This window comes from Clinocottus analis, unplaced genomic scaffold (assembly GCF_023055335.1).
Source record: "Clinocottus analis isolate CAN_PGR_092001 unplaced genomic scaffold, fCliAna1.0.p SCAF_13, whole genome shotgun sequence".
Classification (NCBI taxonomy): domain Eukaryota; kingdom Metazoa; phylum Chordata; class Actinopteri; order Perciformes; family Cottidae; genus Clinocottus; species Clinocottus analis.
This window is the reverse complement of record NW_027175854.1, coordinates 16,037,445-16,063,523: the sequence shown is the minus strand read 5'-3', so window position 1 is coordinate 16,063,523 and position 26,079 is coordinate 16,037,445. Positions and strand designations below refer to the sequence as shown.

The window sequence follows — 26,079 nt, the reverse complement described above, 5'->3', positions numbered from 1 at the left end:
ACACACACACACACATACGCTAGTCTGGATAGTGTACACATCGAAAAGAAAAACCAATACAAGGCTGCATTGTGGGCTAATTGTAGCGCTTTTTCTCTGGATGTCTTTGGCAGATCAGGTTTCAGTGACATTCAAACACACACACACACACACACACACACACACACATACACACACATATTATTATACAAAGACATGACCACCAGCTGGTGTGACCAAGGTTTTTCACGGTCCTTTGCCCCGCTGTGTGTACGTCAGTCCTCCTTCATACCTTCTCATTTGATATTAAAGTCATGGCTCATTCATCGTGTATTATTACAATATTTGCTAAAGAAAAAAAAAGCCCAGGAGGAACTAGTTCAATACAGTTAGTCAGCAGTTTGCACATCACTCTTTTTGTTCCATTAAATAGGAACCACGACCTGAGGGCGTTAAGACATTTGGTGTTAAGTGCCTTTTTGTTCCCGAAGTAGAAGTCAAAGTGTGTGTTTGTACGTTATGATTGATGCCGTGACACCTCACTCTGATCCAGCAACACAACCCGATATATAGAAATCACTCACATCAGGTGAGAGAGCTACAAAAACATGTCAAGCCAGTCAAAACGTAGAATATGTGGAGCGAATAGCATCTTATGAGAGAAGGACCCAAGAAGATCATGTGTGTGTGACACATGATCTTCTTGATCATGTGTGTGTGTGTGTCTCTGTGTTCTTCTCAACTTAAAAACCATTAGATACATACAGCATACGTATAACAACATATTCTCCCATTGCAATCCCTCGATGTGGTGTCATCCATCCAGCGTGTAAACGTGTAACTTCACCCCGCACTGCTGGGTGTCAGACCTGCTGATAACGCACTTTCTGCAGCGCCGACCCCGATTGTGCATCACACACACACACACCCCTCCACCCCCATCCTGCTCCTCCTCCATCGTGGGTGCGGGTTCATCTCAGGGATGAGCGATCCCACTCTCTCCTCGGTCCCTGCTCCAATGATTAAACCTCTAATCATCTGCCCATCAAGCCGCCTTAACTGAGCAAAAAACATGGCCGCTCTCGTGGACCACGTTATTGACAGTAATGACTGTGTGTGTGTGTCCGTGTGTGTGTGTGTGTGTGTGTGTGCTGCATGTCGGCAGGAACAGAAAACTGTCAAGCATTGATTCCTGTATAGGATTGTTCATTAACTTGTGTGTACCTGGAGTTCAAACATCACGCAGAACTCCTGTGTGTTATTTAAGTGCTGCAATAAACCTTTATAACAGTCAATACACTGATATTTTTTTCTATTGAGAAATCCAATGTCTGAGACACAGACCTCTAAAAAACATAACACAGCCCGGTCACATTATGATATCTCATGCTGTTCAGCACATGGCTGGACTTGGATTAAGCTATTTGCACTCTGCTGTTTTTTTTAAATTAGATTCCTTTTCAACACATTAAATAGTGGATACATAACAAATATGTGTGTGTCTGTTATTCTTCTACTGGAGTGAGGTCTCCTCTGTTCCCCAAAAACAAGCAGCTAGAGGGGCTCCTTCCAGAGTCTGCCACTCAAATTAGCAGAGCTGGATGATGTCACAGCCACGCCATTAAGACTTTGAGACAAGCACTAGAACCTCTCCAGGTCTCTGGCTACACTAATGCACACACACACACACACACACACACACACACACACACACACACACACACACACACACACACACTGCTGCTGCTTCTGTGAGACGATGTACACAGAAATGCCTGGCAACCTTCACAGTCGGGAGGATTTCATCGGCAACCTGCTTCCCGGGGTTGTGTTGCATTAGTGTGCAGTCTGCGCATCGTGCATCCGCGCGTCCCCGCAATCTGCTGCTGTTTGGGGGGGTTTTCAGTGCGTGGCATAGGAGGGTCCGCGGCGCGGTGGAGGCAGTGGCAACAGCAGTAGTCACGGGGAGGGCTCGCACAGAAGGGGAAGGATCTGCCTTGGAGCGCGGCGCGCGCACCGGACGGACGCACTGAGAGTGACAGTCGAAGGCACGGAGCGCCCCGCGCGGAGAGCAGCCCGGCGCAGAGAGAGGAGGCTCTTATCCGGGATTTGGAGACTTGTGCTCAGTCATAACTGGACTCTAGTCCGGACTAACCAACCCTGGCGTCGCACCAAGTGTCCAGGAAACGGGAGCGGATGCACAGAAAGGTCAGACTGCACTTTGACAGCTGAGCCCAAGAAGATTTTGTCGCTTCCTTTTTTTGTGGAGTAAAAAAAAAAGAAGAAAAAAGACTGCGACTTGCTTTCGGGATCATTTTGGGGCTTCTTGTTTCTTTTTTTCTGGGTTCAATTCAACATAATTGCGATGCAAAAACAAACCCCGGAGCCCGCCGACACTCCTCTCCGCGCTTTTTAATTGGAATAACGGAAAGCTATCCGGGAGACTCTCTCGAGGGGGGAAGAGGATTGTGGTGCGTAATTCGTGCGGTGTTTGCGGCGGCTGAGCTCCGCAGAAGTAGTTGTGCCTCCCTTCTTGTTCTTTTTCTTTTTCATAACGTGAAATAGCCCGTTTCCCCATACACACACCCACACCCACACACACACACACACACACCCGATGGAGTAGACTAAATCACAGGTACAGACTCCAGAAGAGCGGGCTTATTCTCTGGATGCGCAGATTCTCCGTGGTTTTGGTAAATGACCAATGGGGAATCATGAACAGCTCTTCTGAACTCGAAGATGGGACTCGGCATAAAAACCAGGTATGTTGTCCACCCCGTGTGTGCTGTGGGTCTGTGAGGAAGAGGAGGAGGAGGAGTGCTGCATATCTTTGCTTGGCGCAGTGTTACAAGAGCCGAGTTATTGAGAATCCTGTGGAGACACGCAGCGAGCCGACTCCCGGCGGCCACTGGCACTTCTGCTCCACGTCATAAATGTCTGAACCCACCCGCGGATCACGCAGTCCCCGTGGCATGTGCGTGTGCTTAGCGTGACTCGACGCTCCGGAGTGTGTTTGTGTGTGTGTGTGTGTGATGATGTGAGTGGAAGTGAACGATGCTGGAATCACAGCTGTGTGCGCATCTCAGCCGCGTCTTTCTCTGAGTATTCCTACATTGTCATTCCGGGCTGTGAACGTCACGCAAATCATATTTGTGCGGGTGTTTGCTGGTGTTGCAATATGACGCGCGGACGTCCGTCCGCTCCGATGGATTGAGGCAGGTATGGAAGGACGTGCACGCGCGCGAGCTCACTTTGGGGAATTGTCAATGCTCCACAAGGTCAGTGGAGGGCTATTGACGGCCCATGAGGGAGGGAGAGATGGAGAGAGAGAGAGGGAGAGAGAGAGAAAGGGAGAGAGGGATCCCCCTGGAGTCCGGAATCGGATTTCGGGGCATCGAGTAAAGCCTGGCGCCTCTGAGAAGCCAGAATGATTTACCCTTCCTCTCCTCCTCCTCCTCCTCCTCCTCCTCTGGAGGGTCGCAGTAGTTATTATGTGGCATCACAGGAGGGGGGAACTTCCTCATTGCAACATGTTTGACACAGAAAAGAAGTGTAGTACTGTGCTTTTGTCTGGTTTATAAGTACCTTGCACCTAAAAAAACACACACACAAAACTGGACAACTTAGTTTTGCAGTGAATATGAATTGCCTCATATACTTGTGTATATATATTGTGTATATATGCGCTTTCAGCTTAAAAGCTCACCCAAACAACCACATGAGTTGTTCTTTAACCTCATCATCATAAGTATACGATTGTGTCTTTTGCTTGACAGGTGGCAGACGATGTCGTCCTTCCTGTCACGTGCTCAGTGGAGTTTGTAGTTATTTGCATGCGGTTGCGCTCTGAACTGGGCCTGTGTTTGCGCTCCAGTCCCATCAGCATCATCCTCCGTATCCTTCTACATCGCAGTCGACCGACTATATGAGCCGTCACAGCTCCACCTTTACGTTCTAAAGGTGGAGAAGATATGCCGGCTAAGAGTCTGTGAGCAACGATGTGCTGCCTATAAGCTGCTTTGTTAACTCAAACGTCACGCAAATATGCAAACAAACGCCTGCCCCTGACTGTGTTTGTCCTGGAATAGCCACATATATCTGTCTCGGATCAGTAAGCTCTGCACAGAGGGGGGGAAAAAAGGAAAATACCCGACGTGAGTCTAAATTCCTGTTAATTGCCGTGTTCTTGAAGCAAATAAGAACAAATCCTGTTTGGCTAAACGGAGCGCTAACGCCGTGAAACGGCGAGCCCGAGAAAGGGGGAGCGCGTCCCACTGAACCCGGATCAGTCGGCAAAGGCGGGAGTCGGACGAGACGAGAGGCTTTGGGGGGAGGGGGGGGGTGGAGGACGGCTAACGCTCTCCTCCCTCCATCTATACATCTCCATCTTTCGCCACTTGTTATTTCGCTATCACACACACGGAGACACACATAAATACTTATTCTCTCCCCTCGCTGTGTATCAGCGTCTCTCTCTCTCACTCTCTCTCTCTCTCTCTCTCTCTCTCTCTCTCTCTCTCTCTCTCTCTGTCCCTCTCTCTCTCTCCCTCTGTCTGTAATCTGAAGCAGTAACAGCAAACATTCATCTCTTAGCCTTGGCGCTATTGACAGAGTCATCTCCGAAGGCGGCGTAATAGAGATCCCTCGTGGTCTCTCCGTTTGTGTCGATGTCACAAGACGTGGCTGGGGATAAGCGCGGGAACTTTGCATATTTGTATTTGCTGCCGTAGATTTTGCATGACCTCTGCCCTCTCACGACAGACGGAGGCCAGTCGGAGTGAAGCCAAGATTAGAGCGCTGCTTAGCGTCAGCTTTGAAGTGTAATTCACCGGATGAACGGCAGCAGTGACCACAGATTCACACTTAAGTCGAGAGACTTGAAAGAAACAAAATGGCGACCATGATAAGCGGCTGCAGGGACACTTCTGTACCACTTTTTCGTTGTAATAAAATGAGAATCAGCTTTAATGGCAATGCACATTTGCAAAGACATGGAATTTGACGGCGGTTTCACGTTGCTCTTCGTACATGTATGCAATAAGCAAAAGATACATATAAAAAAGACAGTAAACTGGTCCAGAAAGTACAAAGAAAGCTGAGATAAATCAAGGTTGCTGCTTTTCAATGTGACCAAAGGACTTAAGGACCTTCTGTTCTCATCGAAGTGTGAGTCACACAAAGCTTTTTTTCCATTTCTCAAGATTTCTCTGAAGGGGAAATATAATTCCACACAAGAAACACAAACCAGGGATGCGATATTGTTCTGTAAAAACACCAATATTGATTAGTTTTTTTTCCCATAGGGCCGTTTGCTGCATCTGTTTCTATGACATCATCCTTAAATCACACGTGAGATAAGTTTGAGCCACTTGTCTTTTATCTCACACACACACACACACACACACACACACACACACACACTGACTTCTATGAGGCCCGATGGGGTTGCCTAGTCGGCTTGTAGGCGATCAATAGCACTATGAGAGCTCCAAACCTTCCAAAGCACTGAACTGTTTGTGTATGAGTAGAATACCATAAAGTACAGTTGTGCCTTGCTAGCTCACACACACATCAACGTACACACACACACACACACACATTGCACTAAAGAGGTATACATTTTACAGACGATATGTTGGATTTCTTTATAGCCCGAGCTCCATTTTTGTGCCGTGAACAAACACAATCGGATCAAAAACCCGCCACCATGTCAATGAGTTAGCAAATCACCGAACGGTGTTTATGTATCTCCAACGCATCCAACGCGGAGCCGTACAAATGAGAAATGTTTAAAAAAGGTGGAAGGTTTGCCTTGACAGCTCACCCACTGCAGGCCCACATCCATCAAAAACGCACTCGGCAGAGACCCAGCTCCGATATTCTATCAGGCTGGCATGACAGCCATGGCACAGACACACACAGACACACACACACACACACACACAAACATGTCTGCCAGGATTTATCACTAACTCGCTTTAATACTCCTTGCTCCTGTGCGCGGTGGCGGTGGCACATCAGGCAGAGCCGAGAGGGCACGGCCTTCAGGCATCCGTCTTCCTCGACATATCTTGTAAATATGCCCTGAAGAGTGTATGGAAACTATCTAATTGCACTAAGCATCGTCACACATCTACAAGTATTCATTTAATAGATGCAAAGCAGTCAGGGAAGTGCACCTGCAGAGTTTTCTGGAAGAAAAAAAAAGACCAGTTAGTCATGCTTTAATTACTCTGATTCCATGTTTTTATGGTATACTTGAGATTGCGCAACAGTATTTAAATCTACTGTGTTTTATTTGTTGGCGCCACTTGAGATAATATCACATATTAGACTGAAGACGTGTGAAAATATTGCATCACTGCACTTTGCAAGTTAATGTAGGCGACTGGTCTGAATCCTGAAGCTCAACATTTATAGATTTTAGGTTTTTTAACTTAAAAAAAACGATTGTTGATTAAGTATAACTCAGTGACCAGCACGGCTGCTTAATAATATTCATTTGGGGTCGGAGGTCATTTTCTCGATTTTACATTTTACTTTTTTGCATACAAGACACACACCAATGTGTTACACGGAAAAAATTGCAGCACAATCTCAGCTCTGTGCGTAACGAGGCGCCGTTGTCTGAAGGCAAAAGTGTGAAGCGATAATGTGGCCCTCAAGCTGAAAAAAGCTCTTTGCAATTTGACAATCAAAAAGTTGCACTTCTTATTAATCACAAAGCCTCAATAATAACGCTGAATTTATTTCAGTGAGAGCTGGAGACTCACTGCGAGGTGCAGCGAGTGTGAGATGACCTGACGGTCACACGTAACAGCCAGTGAAGAGGTGGAGACTGTTGCCTTCTACTGTGTGTGTGCGTGTGTGTGTGTGTGTGTGTGTGTGTGTGTGTGAGACGATGGGCTGGCTGGTTTTAAGGGTATCCTTGTTGAAGCTAATGAACCTGCTGAGCTGGCTGCAGGGATAGGAGGCAGTGTGGACTGGAGCAGAGCAAAGCAGAGAGACTTCCCTGCTTCAGTGGGCCTGTGATTTCCCTGTTGGAGGGGATGTGTGTGTGTGCGTGTGTGTGTGTGTGTTTGTGTGTGTCCTTCTATGGCAGCCGTGCAACTCTAACAACCTCTGCTTCTGCTCCGGGTGGCCTCCAGGAAACACCAGGAAAGTTTTCAAGCCCCCCCTGAAGAACCTCATCCATTTGTCAGATCGCTTACCGCAACACACAGCCGGCAGACGCACTCAGAACGCACAAATCCTGCATTCAGTTATGTACACAGTGTGTGTGTGTGTGTCTGTACGGATGGGAACTCCTCACACGCGTGTGATGTGACGGTTTGACGGCATTCAGTGTGCATACATCGCTCCACTCAGGCTATACATACAGCATGTTGCCGTTGAAAGAAGTTAACTTTTTCCTCAGAGGGAGAGATTGATCAAATTAGGTCATGTCAGTGTGTGAGTGTGTGTGTGCGTGTGTGTGTGTGTGTTGTGCTGCTGCGCAGAATATCAAAAAGACAGTTTGATGCATTTCGTGCGAGTTCTCACACGCCGTGCTCGTGTGTGCTCATCAATCCATTGTTCCTCCTAAACAAGAGCACGGGGGAGGGAGGAGAGGGAGAGTTACTCAGTTCATCAAGAGAAGAAAAAAAACAACAATCCCTCGGTTACATCGATTCCAGTTTGGTACCGCTGCTCATGAAAACACCGCCTTTCTATTGGCATGTGCTATGACGAATTTCAAAAGCTTTAATGTTGCAGTGTGTTTTTCACGCCTGTTGTCCTCACACACACACACACACACACACACGCGGATCCTTTTCTAATCGCCTCTCTTTTTTCTTTCTTCCCACATTGCAACATTAGCTTTGGACACATCTATGTAGTAGAGTTGAGGCCCATTGCTGGTTTGTGGTATCAAAGCCTAAGTGGCTCGCAGGAGTGGAGGCCTATTGTTAGAAGACCTATAAAGGTATGAATGTGTGAGAGGAGTGTGTGTGTGTGCGTGTGTGTGTGTGTGTGTGTGTGGATCAAAGCGGTAACGAGCCATTACGAGCCGTTATGTAAGTGAAGAGTGCTTTTTTTTCTTTTGCACAGAGGGATTTAGTGCCTTAATGGAGCGGCGTGTTCACTGGTTTAGTTTCCTGCTGCAGACAGATGGAGCCATTTTGGGGATAGCATGTGTGTGTGTGTGTGTGTGTGTGTGTGTGTGTGTACAGTGGCCCAGTGAAACCAGGGGCTTTGCTGGTGTGAAGGTTACAAATGACGGGAAGCTGTCCCGCGAGCTTTCGGCCTCGCTCCGCCTCCGTCCGCCTTTTGTTATCTGACCCTCGATGTCCTTTTTTTTCTCCCCCCCCGCCCCCCTCACCCTCCTTCCCCTCATTTTCGTTATATCTCTTGCTGACGCGGAGGGACGGGACATTTGAAATATCAGCTTTCGTGTGCTGCGAGTTGGCCGTGAAGGCCTTGGGAGAGAGAGAGAGAGAGAGAGAGAGAGAAGGCGAAGGTAAGGAGAAGAATGAAGACAGGGGTCGATGAAAACAGGAGAATAAAAATAAGTCGAGAGAGAGAGAGGAGTATTGAGAAAGGAAAAGAGTAACCGGGAGTGAGAGATGAAAGGACAGAGCTTAGTAACCATGAATCACAGTGTAGGTCCCGGATCAGTGTGGAGCAGGCGGCGGGGCTAGCTGGGGGCACATGTACCTTCTCTTTTTTTTTTCGCGAGATGACGCAGAGACAATTCCAGCTGCTCAAAAATCCCACATACCTACAACAAAGGATTGTTATCAGATGCACCACACGGTGCCGTTCGGAGGGGGGAAGAGAGTCTTTTCTTTTTCTTCCCGTTTGCTCCTGGATCACTTCCACGGCTCAATCTCAGAAGCCCCAAAGCGTCACCGAGGGCTCGCCCCGCATCCAGCGACAACACACTGTGATTTTTTACCTAATTCATTTGTAATTGCGTGGATTTAAGGCGCTACACACACACAGCCTTTGCGTGCGGGTCGATTGCGTGCGTTCGTCGTACACACGGCCACCGGTGGATTCTTTTCTTTGTTCCTTTTGACAGAAGGAGGAGGGAAGAAAGCGACGGCGAGTAGGAAACATTAGCACGGCACCGCGGGGGCAAGGTTATACTCTACCTCCCAGAGTACGTATTGACAGATGTGTCAGCGGGCCGACCTGATGGGCAGGGTTTCACAGTCGAAGGAGCTAAAAGTGTGAGAGGGAGAGAGAGAGAGAGAGAGAGAGAGAGAGAGGTGGAGAGGGAGATGAGGCAGGCGGAGGCATTAGATTTCCATCTGCAGGATTTGGCCCTTCGTGCATGTTTGTGTGTGTGTGTGTGTGTGTGTGTGTGTGTGTGAGTGCCAAGGAGGGTCATTAAAGTCAGGCAGAAGAAAGGAAGAAAAAAAACGCTCCAAAAGGAAATTATTTTGATATCGTCATTCTGAAATTTATCATTCACTCACCCATCATTAAAAATGCATTGAGACTCGCCCGCGTGGAGAGAGAGAGGGATGAGAGAGATGCAGCGTGTGTGTGTGTGTGTGTGTGTGTGTTCCAGAGTTCAGTCGGGTCCACGGACAACCGGCCGTGCGGGTCCACCGACAGACGCGGTAATATCTCCGCGTTCGCGGTGACAAGTGTCCAATTTCCTGCCGGCGATCTCCATCCAAGAGCTGAAGAACTGCGACGCCGCAGCGTCCTGATCACATAGAGATCTGAGATGAGAGGAAGGGTTCACACACTTTCTCCCACAACACAAAGCCCACCCCCCCTTTTCTTTTTCTTTTTTTTTGTCCTCCCACTCCCTCGGCTCGTCATTAATCATCGACGCATGTGCACCGGAGCGCAGTTCCCTTCTTCATGGGTAGAACGGAAGAGTAAATAATAAGGGAATTAATTTGAAAAAATCCCAGCGAATAATTTATGATAAATGGAAAAGTTTAATCAAGCAATCAATCTGGTCCGGCCACCGCATCTGGAGCAGGAGACTAATTAGAGAGATGAGGATAAGGATGCAGTTTATTAACCCGTTTGGTGCTGTAATAATGACAGGCTGCCTGGTCCTTTTTGTCTTATTTATCATAAGATATGTAAAAAATAAAAAGTCCTTTTGGCAAATCGATTTTGCTCCATTGTTTTCAGGAGAAATCTTTCAAAATCTGGCAAGTATCAGGCCTTATTCTATGTTCCAAAGGCTTAAAACACTGTGTAAAAACTAAAAAGGAAAGAAAGATACTTGAATTTTCATCATATTTCTCTTCTAAACAATTGAAAATGAACAATGAGCAAAGCTTTCAAGATTACAGAAATGAAATGTAACCTATTTTACATCTTGTCAAACTGTTTTGTTTGCATAGAGCATTCAGTGTCCATGTTATATGCTTTTATAAATGTCCACATCCGGGCGTTTTAAAGACTTGTTTACCATTTAGCATTGTAAAGCTACGCTTCTTAGCGTTTAAAATCCGTTGGAATTACGTTGATGGCGCAAATATTCGAGGAGTTACAGTCAAATTAGTTTTGCATCTTGTTTGCCGTCGACAGGCTCTGTTCTAAAAGGTTTAATAACTTAAAAAAAAGTGCTGCAAAAAATGCTACAATGCCTGATTGCTAAGTTAGCGATGCTATACAGCGTGACACCTGCTTCACCGCCAGCGTTCAGAGTGCTCTCGTACTTTGGTCGCCTCTCCAAAAGCATCAGATTATTGGTTCTCCTTTGAGCCAATTGGAGTCATTTTCCCTCCAAGCGAGCTGTCTCCATATAATTTACCTGCTAATGACTTGCTTAAGTTAACGTTGAAACGTAATGGCATCATTACGGGCCAGGCGCCATCAAGTGTCGCCGGCATTAATTGACTGGAAGGATGAAGGCTGAGAAATCCTTGTTGCCTCCTATTAAGCCGTTTCCTTGATCTGCGGATGCAGAAAGAAAGAAAGATTCCCTCGTTACCGGACCTCAGCGGCCCGCGTCGTTATCACAGGTGTATTTTTATCTTCAGGGGGCAGGTGCTTTGCTTTAACAAGCCGCACTTAAAATGTGTTGATGAGGCCTTAAAGCAAAACATTAAACAGCGACCGATGACAGCCGAGGAATAAGCGGCGAGGTCGGCGGTGCATGCGGTTCACGCCGAGATGTGTGTCAAATATTAACGTGCCTCGACGTCCGCCACCCGCATGTTCGCCGTCATTTAAAAACGAGCAGGGTTCATACTACGGTCATGGAAAACCTGGAAAGGCCATGGATGGTATATTCCAGGCCTGGAAAAGTCCCTGAAAAACACAGAAAGTGTGGTAAAAGTCCTGTAAATGTGTTTTATTCATGTGTTCATGACGTTCATTTACGCTGAGTTTGAAATAATGAATATGCTTTTAAAAGAAAAAGGCTCAAAATACAAGCAGGCATACATACAGGCATCTATATGTGTCATTTAAGATATACTGTATGCTTTGAATCCTCATTGTTAGTTTAAATACTACATTTTATCACTTTTTACTGTTTACACACAGATTAACTCATAGAAATCTGATTAAAAGTCATGAAAAAGTCATGAAAATGTGTTTAAAAATCATGGAAATGTCATTAAAAGTCGTGAAAATTTGAATAAAGTCATGGAAAAGTAATGGGAATATGTTTAAAAGTCATGGAAATTTGGTAAAAAGTCATGAAAATTGTATTTAAAATCATGAAAATTTGGTTAAACGTCATGAAAATTTGGTTAAAGGTCATGGAAATCCATCGGTTACAATGTGTATGAACCCTGAACAATATAGCTGAGGTTATATTTATTGACTTTGGCTCTATAATTTCACTGTTTTTTGAAACTGTTCCCACAGAAAGATCCAGTTTGTTCTCTTAGCTTAGCATAAATGTTTCATTTAAAACATGTGATAAAGAGTGAGAGGGGTCAGGATCAGATAGGAGGGATGAGAAGAGCTTTGAAGTGAGGACAGTTTTAGGAAGGAGATAAAAAATTGAATGAGGCCTAAAAAAACACACAAGACAGACACAGATGGAGGCACAAAGAGATGTATTTATTGCAGCTATCCTATTAAACAGTTATGACAAACTCACGGCTGAAATATTAACCGACTTACCCACCAACGTCCATTATTTATTCATCATCAAAAATTCAATCTGGCAGACTGTGTGCCATTATTCAGATGGCCTGGAGGCGGGGGGGGGGGGGATTTGAATAAATGAGGAACTGTAGTCTCACCGCTCCCGTGGCTTGTTTCTGTCCCCAAAACCCTCTCTTTCAATTATTCAAACGATAAATCAATCAAATCAAATCCAGGAGATGGTTTGATGTTGGGGAAAAAACAAAAACACACACAAGCCCTCTCTTGTTCATGTAGCTTATTGTTAAAAAAAACAAACAAGTTTCATTCTTTTTGGCTATTTAACATCAAATCTGACTCATTTTCCACGGCTTTTGATCAAATTTCCATGACTTTTACATGACTTTATCTAAAATTTCCATGATTTTTAAACAAATTTCCATGAATTCTAATCAAATTTTCATGACTTTTACGTGACTTTATCCAAATTTTAATGACTTTTAACTAAATTCCTATGATTTTTTTTTACCAATCTTCATGGTAATTTTTCATTTTTAATCAAATTTCCATGACTTTAAACCAAATTTCTATGACTTTTTCACTTTTACATGACTTCAAAACCAAATGTCCATGACCAAACAAAAATGTGTAAACATAAAAAAGTGATAAAATGTAGCAAACTAACAATTAGGATCCCAAAGCATACAATAAACCTTAAATGAGACACACGAATCTGACTCATCAAACTGCTGGAAGTGGCACCATCGCACACCATCTTCCTTTAGTGGCATTTGCTGTCTATGGCTGCAGCAGACGAGCTCCTCTTTACAACATTTAGTTTGCCTTCGTTCCTCCCGGTTGACAAAAGAATTCTGCACCTCTCTGCAGTCTCTGAGCCTGAATGCGATTGGATATGGAAATGCGGTCGCGCTGCAGGGCCGCCGGTTTCTGCTGATGTCGTTGGAAGTCGGCAGCCTGGAGAACCGGGGGTCGCGTTCCTCTTGAGGAACGACCAGACGGCAGCGCGCCACCGGACACGTGAAACCCGACACGCACACGCCCGGCACACGCTCCTCATTTAATGGAGTGCACTACGGAAGAAAAGCAACCGCAGTAAAAGGGTCGAGAGTATGTACACATGAAGCGTGTCATGTGCCATTTGGGGTCGTTTAACGAAGTAGATATATATCGGATATGCAGGTATTACATATTGCACCTCTGCACTGCAGAGGACACTCCTGTTCTTTCTCCAATCCCCATAATGCATAGCGCATATACGGGGTGACACTTGTGCATTACCGTTCAATCTACTACCCCAGACAGCGTCAACAGCTATCAGGCTTTGATGTGAATGTTTTGCTTTATGATACTCCACAGCGTGCCGACACGTTGACCAGACACTGCAGCGTCCAAACACTTGGCTTACTGTCCGTCTGTGTGCAGCATCGTGGCCTCCAATCAATTACAACTGGACCAAAACAGACGCTCGAGGCTCATTTTTGAACATGAGACATGATGGCATCTCGTCGTCCACAACCCCCAAACATCTCCAAGTGTATAAGCTGCATCATGCGGGTTGAAATGAAGTCTAGAGTCTGTATATTGGATCAAAAGGAATACGTAGCACCACCAGTTCCAGTATTTCCTGTTCACTTGTACATATGCGAGCGTTGAGTTATGAGAATAGAGTTGAAGAAAGTCCAGAAATGCACACATTTCATCAAATCTCATGAAAGCAAGCCGACCTGCGGGTACAAATAAAGTAACCCAACCTCACCTCGGGTGATGTCATCACATATGAAGTTTCACCTCAATCACGGCGAGATTATTAAATCACGGCGAGCCGTGTCAATAGGAGCTCCCATTCAATATTCACTCACGCCGCTGCGACCGGAGTCATTATTTATATAGCCTTGTGTTTTTTTTGGAATATCTTTCAGTTGATGAGATATTATGTAAAAAATCCTGTGGCTGGAGCGCGGAACGTGTTTTTCTTCCCGCTACCTCACTTTTCATCTTCACTTAGCGTCATGAAAATCTCAAAATGGAAGTCCTCTGGCCAACGCCGTCAGATAATCAGCGACGTGCACTTGCAGTCTAAGTTCCTCTGGTATTGTAAAAAAAAGAAGAAGCCCTCCTCCTGTGCAGCCTGTCAGCGCGGTGCAGCCTCAGCCATTTGTCTGCCACCTTTAGTCAAATCTCCAACTCGCAGACGCGATGACTAATAGATGGCGGTTGCGAGCGATGGGGCCGGACTACATGTACAGAGTGTGAGAACTCATTTGGAAAATGTGATTTTCTTTTTTTGGTTGCTCGGAGAAAAAGTTAAAAGTAAAACTTCTTTTTTTCTCCTCAACATTAAATTTGTGACCGGACTACCGCCGACAGATCTTGAAAACTGTTGTTTTGGTTCATACAGCGTCTGCATGTTAAGCCCTCTCTCTCTCTCTCTCTCCCTCTCTCTCTCTCTCTCTGTCACATGGGTGATGGAGTCTGGCAGGCTCCTCTTCTGTGATGTGCAAACATAAGAAATCAATCAGAGTCGCAGTATTTCTACAGGCCCTCAGCTCGTATCGATTTATTGCGAACGTGTTGGTGATGAAGAGAGACGCTCTTTAGCACTGTGGGGCACGCCGGTCAAGGGGAGTGGATGCAAGGGAGGAAGGATAACGGAGGGAGGGAGGGGGGGGGGGAGGGGATGACAGGTGAGGAGGAGGAGCAAGGAAAGAGGCTATGCTGACCTTTGTTTTCATTGGCTGACATTGTTCACCTCGGGGGTCGCGTCAGCGTCTGTCACCGGCCGAGAAAACGATGATCGTGTGGTTTTTTTTGGGGCTTTTCTTTTTTTTTTTTTTTTTTTTAGATGGCTGTGATGTGTTTGCTGTGTGCTGTGGTTTTTCCAGTATGTGCAGCGTGACAGCTGCTGTCAGCCCCGCAGCGAGAGAGGTCACGGGGTCACGGGGATGGCGGAGACTTGGATTCCCGTTCGACGCGCTCGGTGAACTCACCTGACAAACTGAGACACGACTCTCTCCGTATATATTTTTTGCACTGCAACTTTTTCATCTCGCTTTAAGACGCAGTAACTGAGTTTATCGCAGGACGCTTTGATGCGTGTTCATCGCAGTCATGCATGATGTCACGCCTCTGAAAGGGCTGGAGCGGCGTGCAAAACCCGTCAGCTCCGAGACTCCATTCAATACAGAAGAGCGAGGTGAAGTCCTCAGAAAGCTTTTCTCTTTCTGAGGAGAGATCTCAACGATGACTTCATGCTGTTGCCTTTCTTCATCTGAGGGCTGGAGAGAGAAGTACATTCCTCGCAGGCTCCTTTTTGAATACAGTCTCGCTTTTAGCTTCTTGGTGACGAAGTAAAAAATGTTCTCTCGAATCTCTTAGGCTCTCGATCATCCAGAAAAACAAAAGACGGAAAGAAAAAAATGGATCCAACAAGATCCATCCATTCATAAATCAGGGTTCATACACATTGTGACCAATGGATTTCCATGACTTTAAACCACATTTCCATGACTTCAAACCACATTTTCATGACCAAATCTCGATGTAAACATGATAAAGTGATAAAATGTAGTATTTAAACTCAGAATGAGGATTCAAAGCATACAGTAAACCGTAAGTGACACAAATGAATGAGAGGCAATAGTTTGATTAAAGGAATAAACATTTATATAGATGCCTGTATGTGTACCTGCCTATATTTTGAGCCTCTTTCTTTTAAAAGCATATTTATTATTTCAAACGTCATCAACACACGCTTTTTTTAAAAAAGAAATGTCTGCAGTGTTCTGAACTAAAGCATTACCATATTAAAGTGTTCATTTGTACCCAATGCATTTTGTAATGGGCTTTTTGACTGTCGTTATTTATTTGAGTCACTTTCTTTTTTAAAAAAAAACTCAAAACAAATTATCTCGCCGTTGCCACTCAATTATGACTCAGAGCAATTTTGCATTTCACGCTCACGCCGCTCAGAGGGGATATCTGGAGGGATGTCTCGACAGTAAATGCTCTTTTCTATATTATACATCTCGAGAGTGAAAGGCTTGCTTATCCGTTTTGGAGCAGATGACTGTCGGAAGGGGGAGTCGGGAGTAAATAAGAGCTCAATCGTAGCTCGGTGTATTTATACCACATGCATACACTAAGAGACACTGAAGGGGGGGCTGATGGAGACGAGGATTGAAGAGGATTACCGAGATAGGGAAACGCTACACAGAGAGAAGGAGATCTTATTTATATTAGGCTTTCATAAAACACACAAAACAGCGAAACATACGGCTTTCCGTGACCATATGCAGCTCAGCGGAGTGGCCGTGGGGCTCAGTGAAGGGGTTAAAGAGGAGATTAAAGTGATAATGTACAGCTCTAATCCCCCCCAGCACTTTTAAGAGGGCAAAAGAGAAAGAAGAAACCGCCTCCAACCACAGAGCCGGACATGAAGAGGGTGCATTGGGTCAGCCGTCACCACGGCAAAAGATTATTCTGAATAATTATTCCGCCACATGTGCCTTGTCACAATTAGGAGTCGTCTGTGAGCCGGGTCACGGGGGGTCAAACCGCTTGATCCGTGACCCTGATCCGGAGCGTCCAGAGGGGGGACGGACGTGTACGCGGTTTATTAGAAAAACGGATCTGCTCGCGTCATCGTGGCGTGCGTCACGCGACACCGTCGGTCACGCCGCTTTTCAAGCGGACGTCCCCGAAAGGTCCGACGCCACCGGCGAGGTCGCCTTGTTGCAAGCGACTTCCTCTAGATCTTACAAAAATGAAAAACTTGGAAACTCGACGGGGAAAAATGGATTCATGATTTCAAGCAGAATGCTTGAGCTTCTTGAATCGACGTCTCGGCTGAACGGCGAGGAAAGGAAGCGACGGTGTGAAAGGCGGGAGAAGAGTGCGCCGAAAAAAAAGGCCCGGCGTAGAAAACGAAAAAAAAGATAACAAAAATTGAAAAACCTTTTGTGGTTTGTTCTCATAACCGAGCTTTCCATTAGGAGTCCAGACGTTTTAACTCATCGCTGCAGCTCTCCTGCAGGAGTACACAGAGGATCTTTCATTTCCCATAAAGCCGTGTTCACACTAGTGTCCTGGGAAAGGCATGCAACAAGGTGCAAAGTGGTTTGCCCATTATAGTGGATAATTTATTCAGTCACTTTTGCCCGCGTGAGAAAAGTAATTTGACGTAAAATACCTCTCTTCGCTATTTAACATCCCGGAAAGGAAAAAATAATAATTTGATTTGACTTGATTGATTTGAATTGATTGAATAATGACTATGGTTTTCTCACTTTGCACTCATTCTCATACTGGTGTAAGCTATTATATTGAGTATAAACAGCTCTCTCGGAAGCAGTGTTCCGGTGTATGTTTCTGGTGCTTTTATTGTGAAGGGAAAAATGGAAAGAGAAGAGGATAGGAAATGTTCTTCTGATTCAAGATTCAAAATTCAAGATTATTGTCATATGGACAGATAACAGGCAGTAACGTGCAATGAAAAGCTAATGTTGCTACGTCCTCCTTACACAAAGAATTACAATAAAATTAAAGTAGAAAATTGTAAAAATATATATAAAATAAGGCACAGAGATAAGGCAACAGTGGTGTGTGTGACAAGAATAAAAGTGCAACCTACAGCGCATCGTGTTTTATTATTATTCTACAGTATAGGCGCAAGACAAACCCTTGGCTGCAGCGGCAATTTGCAATGAAAAACCTCCTTGGGTCACCCGTGGCAATCTCTCTTCAGATTGAGTCCCTCCCCTTTTCTTATTTTTAATTGCGTATTTGGAGCGAGACAGTTTTAAGGGATCCCGGCGGGAGGGCGCAAAACGTGACAGTCCTAAAAAGAGTCGCCCTCCCTCGGGCTTTATCGCCACTTATCAGATCGTGTGAAAGGCACGTTTCTTTCTGATCCGATGTGTCACATCGCGACAGGCGGGAATCACAGAGGTAGAGAGGCGCCGACACGTTTAGGAGAAAGCCGGGATGTGTTAAGACAAGCTACGTTCACGCACCAATTATGCCCCATGCACCACTTACATCTATGGACTATTAGATTGTCACCCGTCTCTATTAGGAGACACTCGGAGGCCTCTGGCATTCCAGGAAAAAATAATTACATTCGTTCGGCATCATAATTATTGTCTTGAAAGTGTCTCTTTCCAACACTAACAAAGCCGACTCGTACTCTTTCTCTGCCTGCCCAAGCGTCCTCATCTCATGTCTGTTGTCTCTCTTGACACTAATGAAGCGGTTTGATCTCGTAACTCCACAGAGGCATGCGTTAATTAAATTCTCGCGCCTATTTCATTTGAAAGTTTCCACATTTCCCGGGTCACTTACGGTTGCTTTCGTGACTTGTGTAGAGTAGTTGGCAAGGTGTACGGATTTGCATGCATTTTTTTGGGGTGGGGGGGGGTGGGGGGGGAACGTGCCGATTCTGAACATTTGCATTACCCCATTTGCAACCGTGTGAGTCCGCGGGAATCAAATCCGTCAACATCTTTAATCTATTATCGTGTAATCTCTCTGAGCTCCCACTAAGACTCGCTTTGCTCAGCTGCTTGTCGGATGCTGTTGTTTTAAATGCAGAAAAAAAGAGAGGACACACCCCTCCCCCTAAATTATGAACCTGCAGATTGTGGTGACTCCGACGTGATATACGACTTTCAGTGATTACATAGTTTCAGTTGGGTAAACAGAGTCGCTTGTCTGCTATTTCCACAGTGTGACTGATGTTTAGCACTGGCTAACCACACACTCAAGCGATCTATTTATGCAGTCACTCCACTTTGATTTACTTCTTGCCGTCTTCAGAGTGTTCATTTGGATTACAATTTCTTTGACATTGCCGAACCTCATTCATAAAAATAAAAAAAGACAGTTGTGGCAGTTTCCTTTTACAAACAGCCAGAGAGCATGCCACTGCTCCTGCTCTCACATTTGCCAGCTCCTCAGTCCCGAGGATTCACACTATTGAATTAAAATCTTAGCTTTTCAGAATAAAGTGCATACCTCCATTTTTACATCGCTCTGCCAAACTCCTCTTGTATTGCTCTAACAGTTCTTTTCTTCATTCGACAGTGTTAAAGTAAAGTATGACGCAATATGCAAGTTTATAATTTTGCTGTCGGAAGTATTAAATGTACTAAATTCATTTCTGGATAACATAATTAGATTACATTGATGCGTTAATTGACGCTTACGTGTATCTGAAGAAAGGTTTCGGCCAGCAGAACTAATTAAATGTGCCACCAATTTCTGAGAAACTAAAAAATAAGTGTGAAAAATTGTCAAATGAACCACAGCCAAATTGGATGGGTGATTGGGTGTGCCTTCACTTAGTATTGATTATATCTATTATTAACAGCTCAGTATCATTGTATTGGATTTTGTGACAATAACAGAATAGAAAACACATTATTATATTCATCAAACATGCGTCTAGTATGTTTTACGGCCTTATACTTCCACAAACAAGGCTCATTATTAATAATAACAAGTTTTAAAATAAAATTTTTAAAAAATTGTCCCATAGGTTAAAACAGATTTAAATGAATAGGTTTTAAGTACTGTTAAAATGAGTATTGCTTTTATATGTTTCAGAATTAGTTGTTTTTGTCAAAAGCATCAAATATTAAATGTCTTCTATCTTTACAATTTCAAAAGTAAACCTTTACTCAGACTCAGACTGGAACTATGCATTTTATTCATTTTGTTACATGTTACACAATTCCCTGAGCATATATCCCTGTTGGTGACTCCAGCTCTTGAAAAGGCAGTGATCTACCCCCCGTACTCGGCATCAAGAGGCCTCTCTCATTCCCTCATTCTACAGGGCACTCACTAAACATCAGGTTATTTTTGTACAGAAAAGTAGAACGCTCCCATTATCGTGAAGGCCCTGTTGAAAAAATTGTATTGTATTTACAAGTAGTGCTATTACGGGTTACCAGCACTACACTTTGGGCATGCTAGGTAGCTTTGTAACTGCTAGCTGGACTTCAACCGGATACAATGCTTTCACATTCACTTTTAAGTATAGGAAGTCAGGTTTAAGGGCCTAAAGGGAACAAATGGCTTCCCACTGACCTTCATGAACAGGAGCCAGCCTCTCTTACCTGCTGTGTAGGAAACGAAATTTCTTTATTTATCCATTCCTGCTCCATCTTCCTCAGCGTAGAAAGCTCAGATAGTGGGAGCTATAGCACGGATTTGTTTGTCTGTTTGGGATCCCATAACTTTAAGGGTGCATGATAGGAAAGTTGATTTTGTATGACCTACGAAGACCAACATCCAGTGCAACACGACCTCCCCTCGGGGGGAGAATGAACATGTAGCACTTACCACCCGATGGCACTCAACCAACATATCTTTTAGTCACGCAGTGCCACACAAACGGATACACCCACACAAATACACACACACACCAAGACAAATACCTGCAGTTTTTCACATAAATAAAGTGCAGACACACACCCATATCCACAACCCGTGTGAGTAAAGGAGAAAACTCCACGTTTCGCTCGCACCGTCAGCATCAAAATCGGATCTCAACTTTCAGGTTTGAGGGTCACAGACACACAGCAAGAGATGTATCGACACAGAGACACACACACACACACACAGTGTAAGGTCGGCCTTTTGTGCTACTTAATCCACAACCATATGTCATTCTGCAAGGTAGCTGTATCATGAAGTGTAGGAACCGGTATCCATAACATGCATGTGTTATTTATGAGCGCCTGTACGGTTGGCACATAGCGATGTATGCTAATGCATACATTAAAGAGAGGAGGCTCTTGATACATGTCTGTTGGAAGAAGTGTCTTCCCTCTCCCTCTTTATCACCACTTCTATTAAAATAGCAAGGCTGTGGGGCGGAAATCCATCTTGTCTTTTAATGGCATGTCTGTCTGTGTTTGTGTGTCTGTGTGTGTGTGTGTGTGTGCGCGCGCGACCACAAAGGTGTGTGAATGTGTTTTCGTGTGGATTTTTGTGCATGCGTGATTGTGCTGGTGCACTTAACTGTGCTTGCAACTGCAATCAAGACATGTAAGTGGCCGGCATTTTCAAAAAGAGAAATTGAAGTGTGGACTGGAGGAGAAAAAGGAGGTAGACAGTGATGCAAGCCTGTGAAGTTGAAATGTGAGGCATCCTCGATAGGCATAATTTTGATTATTACTGACAAAGGTAAAGCGAATAGCGGCATAATTACCTCCCTGCTATTTTCTGTAAGATTGAGTAAGTTATTTTTAATGAAGATTCCTCTATGTCCGTGTGTTGGAGCAGTATTATCGGTCTGGCCAGTCTGTTGCTAAGACCTTTGCGGTGTAGTACCAGTATTTTTTACAGTCAAAGAAATGCTGCTTTTGCCTTCATTAACCCCCATTTGAACACATTTGGGTTTGTGGCGGTCACGTGGTGTTTTCTGCAGTCATCCTTCTGACTTAGCCTGCATCAAGTCCTGAGAAATCAACTTTATTGGCACAGCCTGATCTTACGTTCAATGTCTCAATGAGCCGTACAAGCCCACTGAAACACCAGTTCAAGCCTATACGCTCTCTATGAAGAACATCTTCATGGACAGGAAATTAAAAAAGAGATGCAGATGACTGTTGATGGCAGGGCCAGTAGCTAAAGATAATGAAAACAAAGGTACTGTAAAAGTCGGGTTACAAACCGCTACTACTGTTGGTGGGTGGCCGCCTGCTGTAGCAAGCTAGCGCTGCTGCTAGCTCCATGCTACTGCTGCTGCTACTGCCCACGTCCCCGCTGCTCGAGTCAGGCGTCATGCTGGGGCTTATCCCGCTACCTTCGGTGGTTGTCGGGTAACTAGCAGCAGCGCTAGCTGGCCACAGCGTCAAGCTAGCGGGGACACCCAGCGAAGGTAGTAGCGGCTTGTAACCCGACTTTTACGGTAATAAAAATGTGTAGATGGTGGACTAGTTGAGCTTCTACATGTTTGGAGACCTTTGCAAGCATGCATTTAGGTTCTTAGTAAATAAATAAGCGGATAAGAGAGCATAAGCAACAGCAGTTTTGGATCCTCCTGTGCGCGAAAGCGGAGAGATGTAACAATTTAAGTCATTAACGCCCGTGCGAAATTGAAAGTCCTCGTTCAATCTCGGCGTTTCAGTTCACGCTCACAAAGCAGCCGTTCTGACCTCTCGGTGATTGTGTGCTTTATAATAGCGGCCGCAGTGATATGTTTTTGCATTCCAGTGTGTGTGCGTGTGCGCCTCAGGGACAGTGGGTGACAGACTCACTCCTCGTGTGGGGGCCGATTGCGGTGCCAGTGCCAAGGACGAGCAGTGGAGGGTAGAGCGGGTGATTTGTCTCTTAGGATTGAAGTCATCTTGCCCTGGTCTCCGCAGGCCTCTCCTCCCTCTTCTTAGCCCGCATGCTGTCTTTATTCCAAGGTGAAGAGCATTTCTCTCAGTGTTTTGCATGCATCCGTTTTTAGCTGATGCAGTTGATTTGGTTTTCACAATTCAAACAGTAGATGAGCCATGGCCTTTTTTTTCTTTCGCTATTTCACCCAATGGAGGTTCATAGTAGAAATACAGAGACACTTCCTGTTTAGAGTGCTGCAGGAATGAGTCCTAAAACCCAAATTTGTGGTACTTAAAAAAAAGTCAATGTTGTTTTTAAAAAAAAGAAGAAATATGTCATTTAAATATATCCACGTATCTTAAAAAAGTGGCTATGTAAGAGTACTAATTGTCAACGTGCCTTCACAGCAGATCGCCTTCAGAGTCTTGTGTATAGTTAGCTTTTTACTTTAGCCAATTGTGAAGATTTTTTGCTGAACAAAACCCACAAGAAACATAAACTTGTGTTTGCCACAAAGCTTATTTTCTGCAATAATCCCAATGCCCATTGGCTTTTTCCTTTTTTTTTGTTAACCAGTGCAATGCTATCTTCCAAGCTTTGCTTTAAAAAATAATGTCATCCCTGCGGCATACATACATGTATATATATATATATATATATATATATATATATATATATATATATATATATATATATATATATATATATATATATATAAGGATTTTAGACCAACAGTGCTCACGGGGTTTGGCATAATTCTTTCCCCGACAACGTTTTGGGTCGTGACGGGGTTAATAGTGTTAGCCGTTTTACAGACGCATTGCAGATTAGCTCGCCAGTGGGGACTGGAAGCACTAACATATACACCAGACTGGGAATGTAAAAGAAGCACAGATAAACTCAGATTACAACACTCAAAGAGGGAGAATTCATTTTTTTGCTCTGCTTGGGTAGACATCACTCCACTATATCTACAAAAGGCAAATAGTTGCTTGCTGCTATGTTAACGCTCTGAATTTTGAACATGTTCAGCTCACTTGTCTCTCCAATGTAGGTTTCTTAAGAGACTCTCTGTTCCCACTGTGGCTGGTTTAGATGCGTACGTTTCCTTTTGGCGAGTCTTAATAACGTGCCTTGAAGGAATATTTTGTTTACACCTCTGAAATAGCTTATCTCCGAGCAGATGCAGCCAATAAGCAAAGACGAAGAGATCGACCCAAAGCAGAAACAAACAAAACAGCCTCCTAATTATTCACTTTATTTAGCCAGAAATCAGATAAAAAGCAAGTATGCATATACATTTGGAGGACGTGAACAATGAACCAATGATTTATCTGCCGTTATAATGTCCGATGTATCATATTGCCTCATATACAGCACTTAGTATTGCGACCAAATCACAGCAGTGTCCCTCCTGGCACCATATAACACTATTATTTATGTTCCAGTGGCAAAGTAATCCAGAAAAAAAGTGTGCAGCGCTGTCGTCAGCCATCAGTTGTGCAGGGTCCCTTTGAAGTCTGTGAAAAGCCGCCAGGCCGGTCATCACATCCACCACAGCAGTGTCCTCTAAAATATCCAGACCAAAATCTCTGTAGTCTGCAGAATAGAATATAGGCTCTGGCAAGGTAAACACCTCGCTCATCATATTCAGGCGTCCATGCGACAATCTTCTGTTTGCCACCCGATTCCATTTTGTTTTATGAAAGCGGTGGGGGAGGTAATGAAAATATTTGATCTGAACTGTGTGGTCCTAAAATGTCTGTCTGCATCAGTTTAATAAAAAAAAGACAAAAAAAAAGTCTGCTTTGGTTTTTTTTCTTTTTTTTTTAGGAAAATATTGTTCTCAATACATGTTAATTGCGACGACTGCTAAAAACTATCATCCTCGAATCTCATTCACCACTCAACCTTCACACCTGACATGTAACCGCTCTATTGCAACGTAGTTTAAAAATTAAGAATATTTTACTTAGGGGGGGAAAAAAAAGATCAAAACTGCTATTTCAATGCTTCAGACCATGAGGTCGCCCCGACGATTGTACGTCAGACGTCGGAGAAAAAAAAAGGATCAGATTTGCAGCGAAGGATTATTATTTTTTTCTTCTCACAGGTTTTTAGAAATGTGCTGAGATGAATAGATTAGATCAAATGCCATGAAAGTCTCCAAGATCTGTTATCCTCCTTCCTTTTTAAGAAGTGTGTGTGTGTGTGTGTGTGTGTGTGTGTGTGTGCGTGTGTGTGTGTGTCTGTGTGAGAGAGTGTGAGTGAAAGATAAGGAATAAATCAGTCCAACACGTTCTGGGTTTTCTTCGTAACTTCAGTGACGTTGCAACACTCAACCAGACCGGCCTGGATCAACGCTCTCCTCAACCTCCTCCTCCTCCTTCTCTCATCCCTGTACCCTCTCACCTCGAACCGCCTGAACAGCGCCTATTAGTGGTTATGACTGGTATGCGATCACCAACTAACACTAATGCTAAAATGCTAAATACTGTATGTGTATACAAGATGATGGACAGCAATGGAATATCGTAGCAAACATAAGCTCGCACATGTCGCCACCTTCCTAAAATAATGGCCTACGTTATGTTTCTTGGCTAAATCATCTCCTTGTGATACTGCCACCTCTCCTACATCCTCAGTGGAACAGATCATGTGATTTTACCCCTTATATTATAGCGGCCGATGTCAAGAGTGTGGCCATTTTATTTTGCCTTAAGACAATGTGACTTAGGCACTGTAACACAATTATGTTCTTTACAAGCTTTTCAAGATGGCATTTTGAAGCTAGCATTTAAGCATTTTGAAGCTAGCATTTAAGCTAATCTTTTCAAAGAACCGTTGTCCCTTTGTAGTGGAACACTTTCTTTTGATTGTTATTTGAAGACAGAAAAGAGGCAACTACAAGTGACATGAGCTTTGATAGTCTATTTACATAATACATATTAGCTCTTTATACTGTATACCGTAAAAAAAATCGGGTTACAAGCCGCTACCACCTTCGGTAGATGTCCCCGCGAGCTACCCGCTGTAGCCAGCTAGCGCTGCTGATAGCCCCCCGACAACCACCGAGGTAATATTCTAACATTATTACTTTGCCAAAAAAACGTAAGACAATTTTAGCTGTAACGTCAGAGTGTTCATGTATTGGCAACATAACTGAGTGCGAAGCAGAGCGGTTCTCCAGATATGCAAAGAACGCACGGTCAGAAAGAGTTATTTTGTTTCGCGGCTAAATTGTTTAGCAGAAACATTTTTAAATGAAGTACTCAAAATCCGATAATTATTAAATAAGAAGCACATCAGGGGCTAACTGCTTATCAATAAGTAGTTCTTGAATAACTGAGTTGATGATAATGATGTTATGCCAATGATGCAGTATTTAATGAGTTTCTAAATGTATTAACTATCAGTTGCTTAATAGCACATAGCCGATAACTAATTATTACTTCCTGATTACATGCATTTCATATTAGTTATTTTCCTTGTGTGCCCTGAAGTGAAATAGCACATCATCTGACTCAGCTTTCCAGTGGCCACTGACTTTTTTTATTGGGACTGTGTCGTTAGTTTAGGATTTATTAGGTCATTATATGGTATAGTTCATTAGTTCTTGAATAATGAAAGAGAGAATCCTCATGAAGAAAAAGATTTTTCATTTTGTCTACATTAACTTGGCCT

At 44.1% G+C, this 26,079-nt stretch overlaps 1 protein-coding gene across 2 annotated transcripts in view; it reads left to right on the top strand.

Annotated features, from left to right (window-relative positions):
* The first annotated feature begins 1,706 nt into the window (after positions 1–1,706).
* Positions 1,707–26,079, top strand: part of fibcd1b (fibrinogen C domain containing 1b) — a 98,684-nt gene continuing 74,311 nt past the window's right edge. For both annotated transcript variants that reach the window (XM_068574000.1, XM_068573999.1), the window contains exon 1: positions 1,707–2,744. In XM_068574000.1, coding sequence (XP_068430101.1) covers positions 2,652–2,744 — 93 coding nt within the window. In that variant the 5' untranslated portion in view covers positions 1,707–2,651. The remainder of the gene's footprint in view (positions 2,745–26,079) is intronic.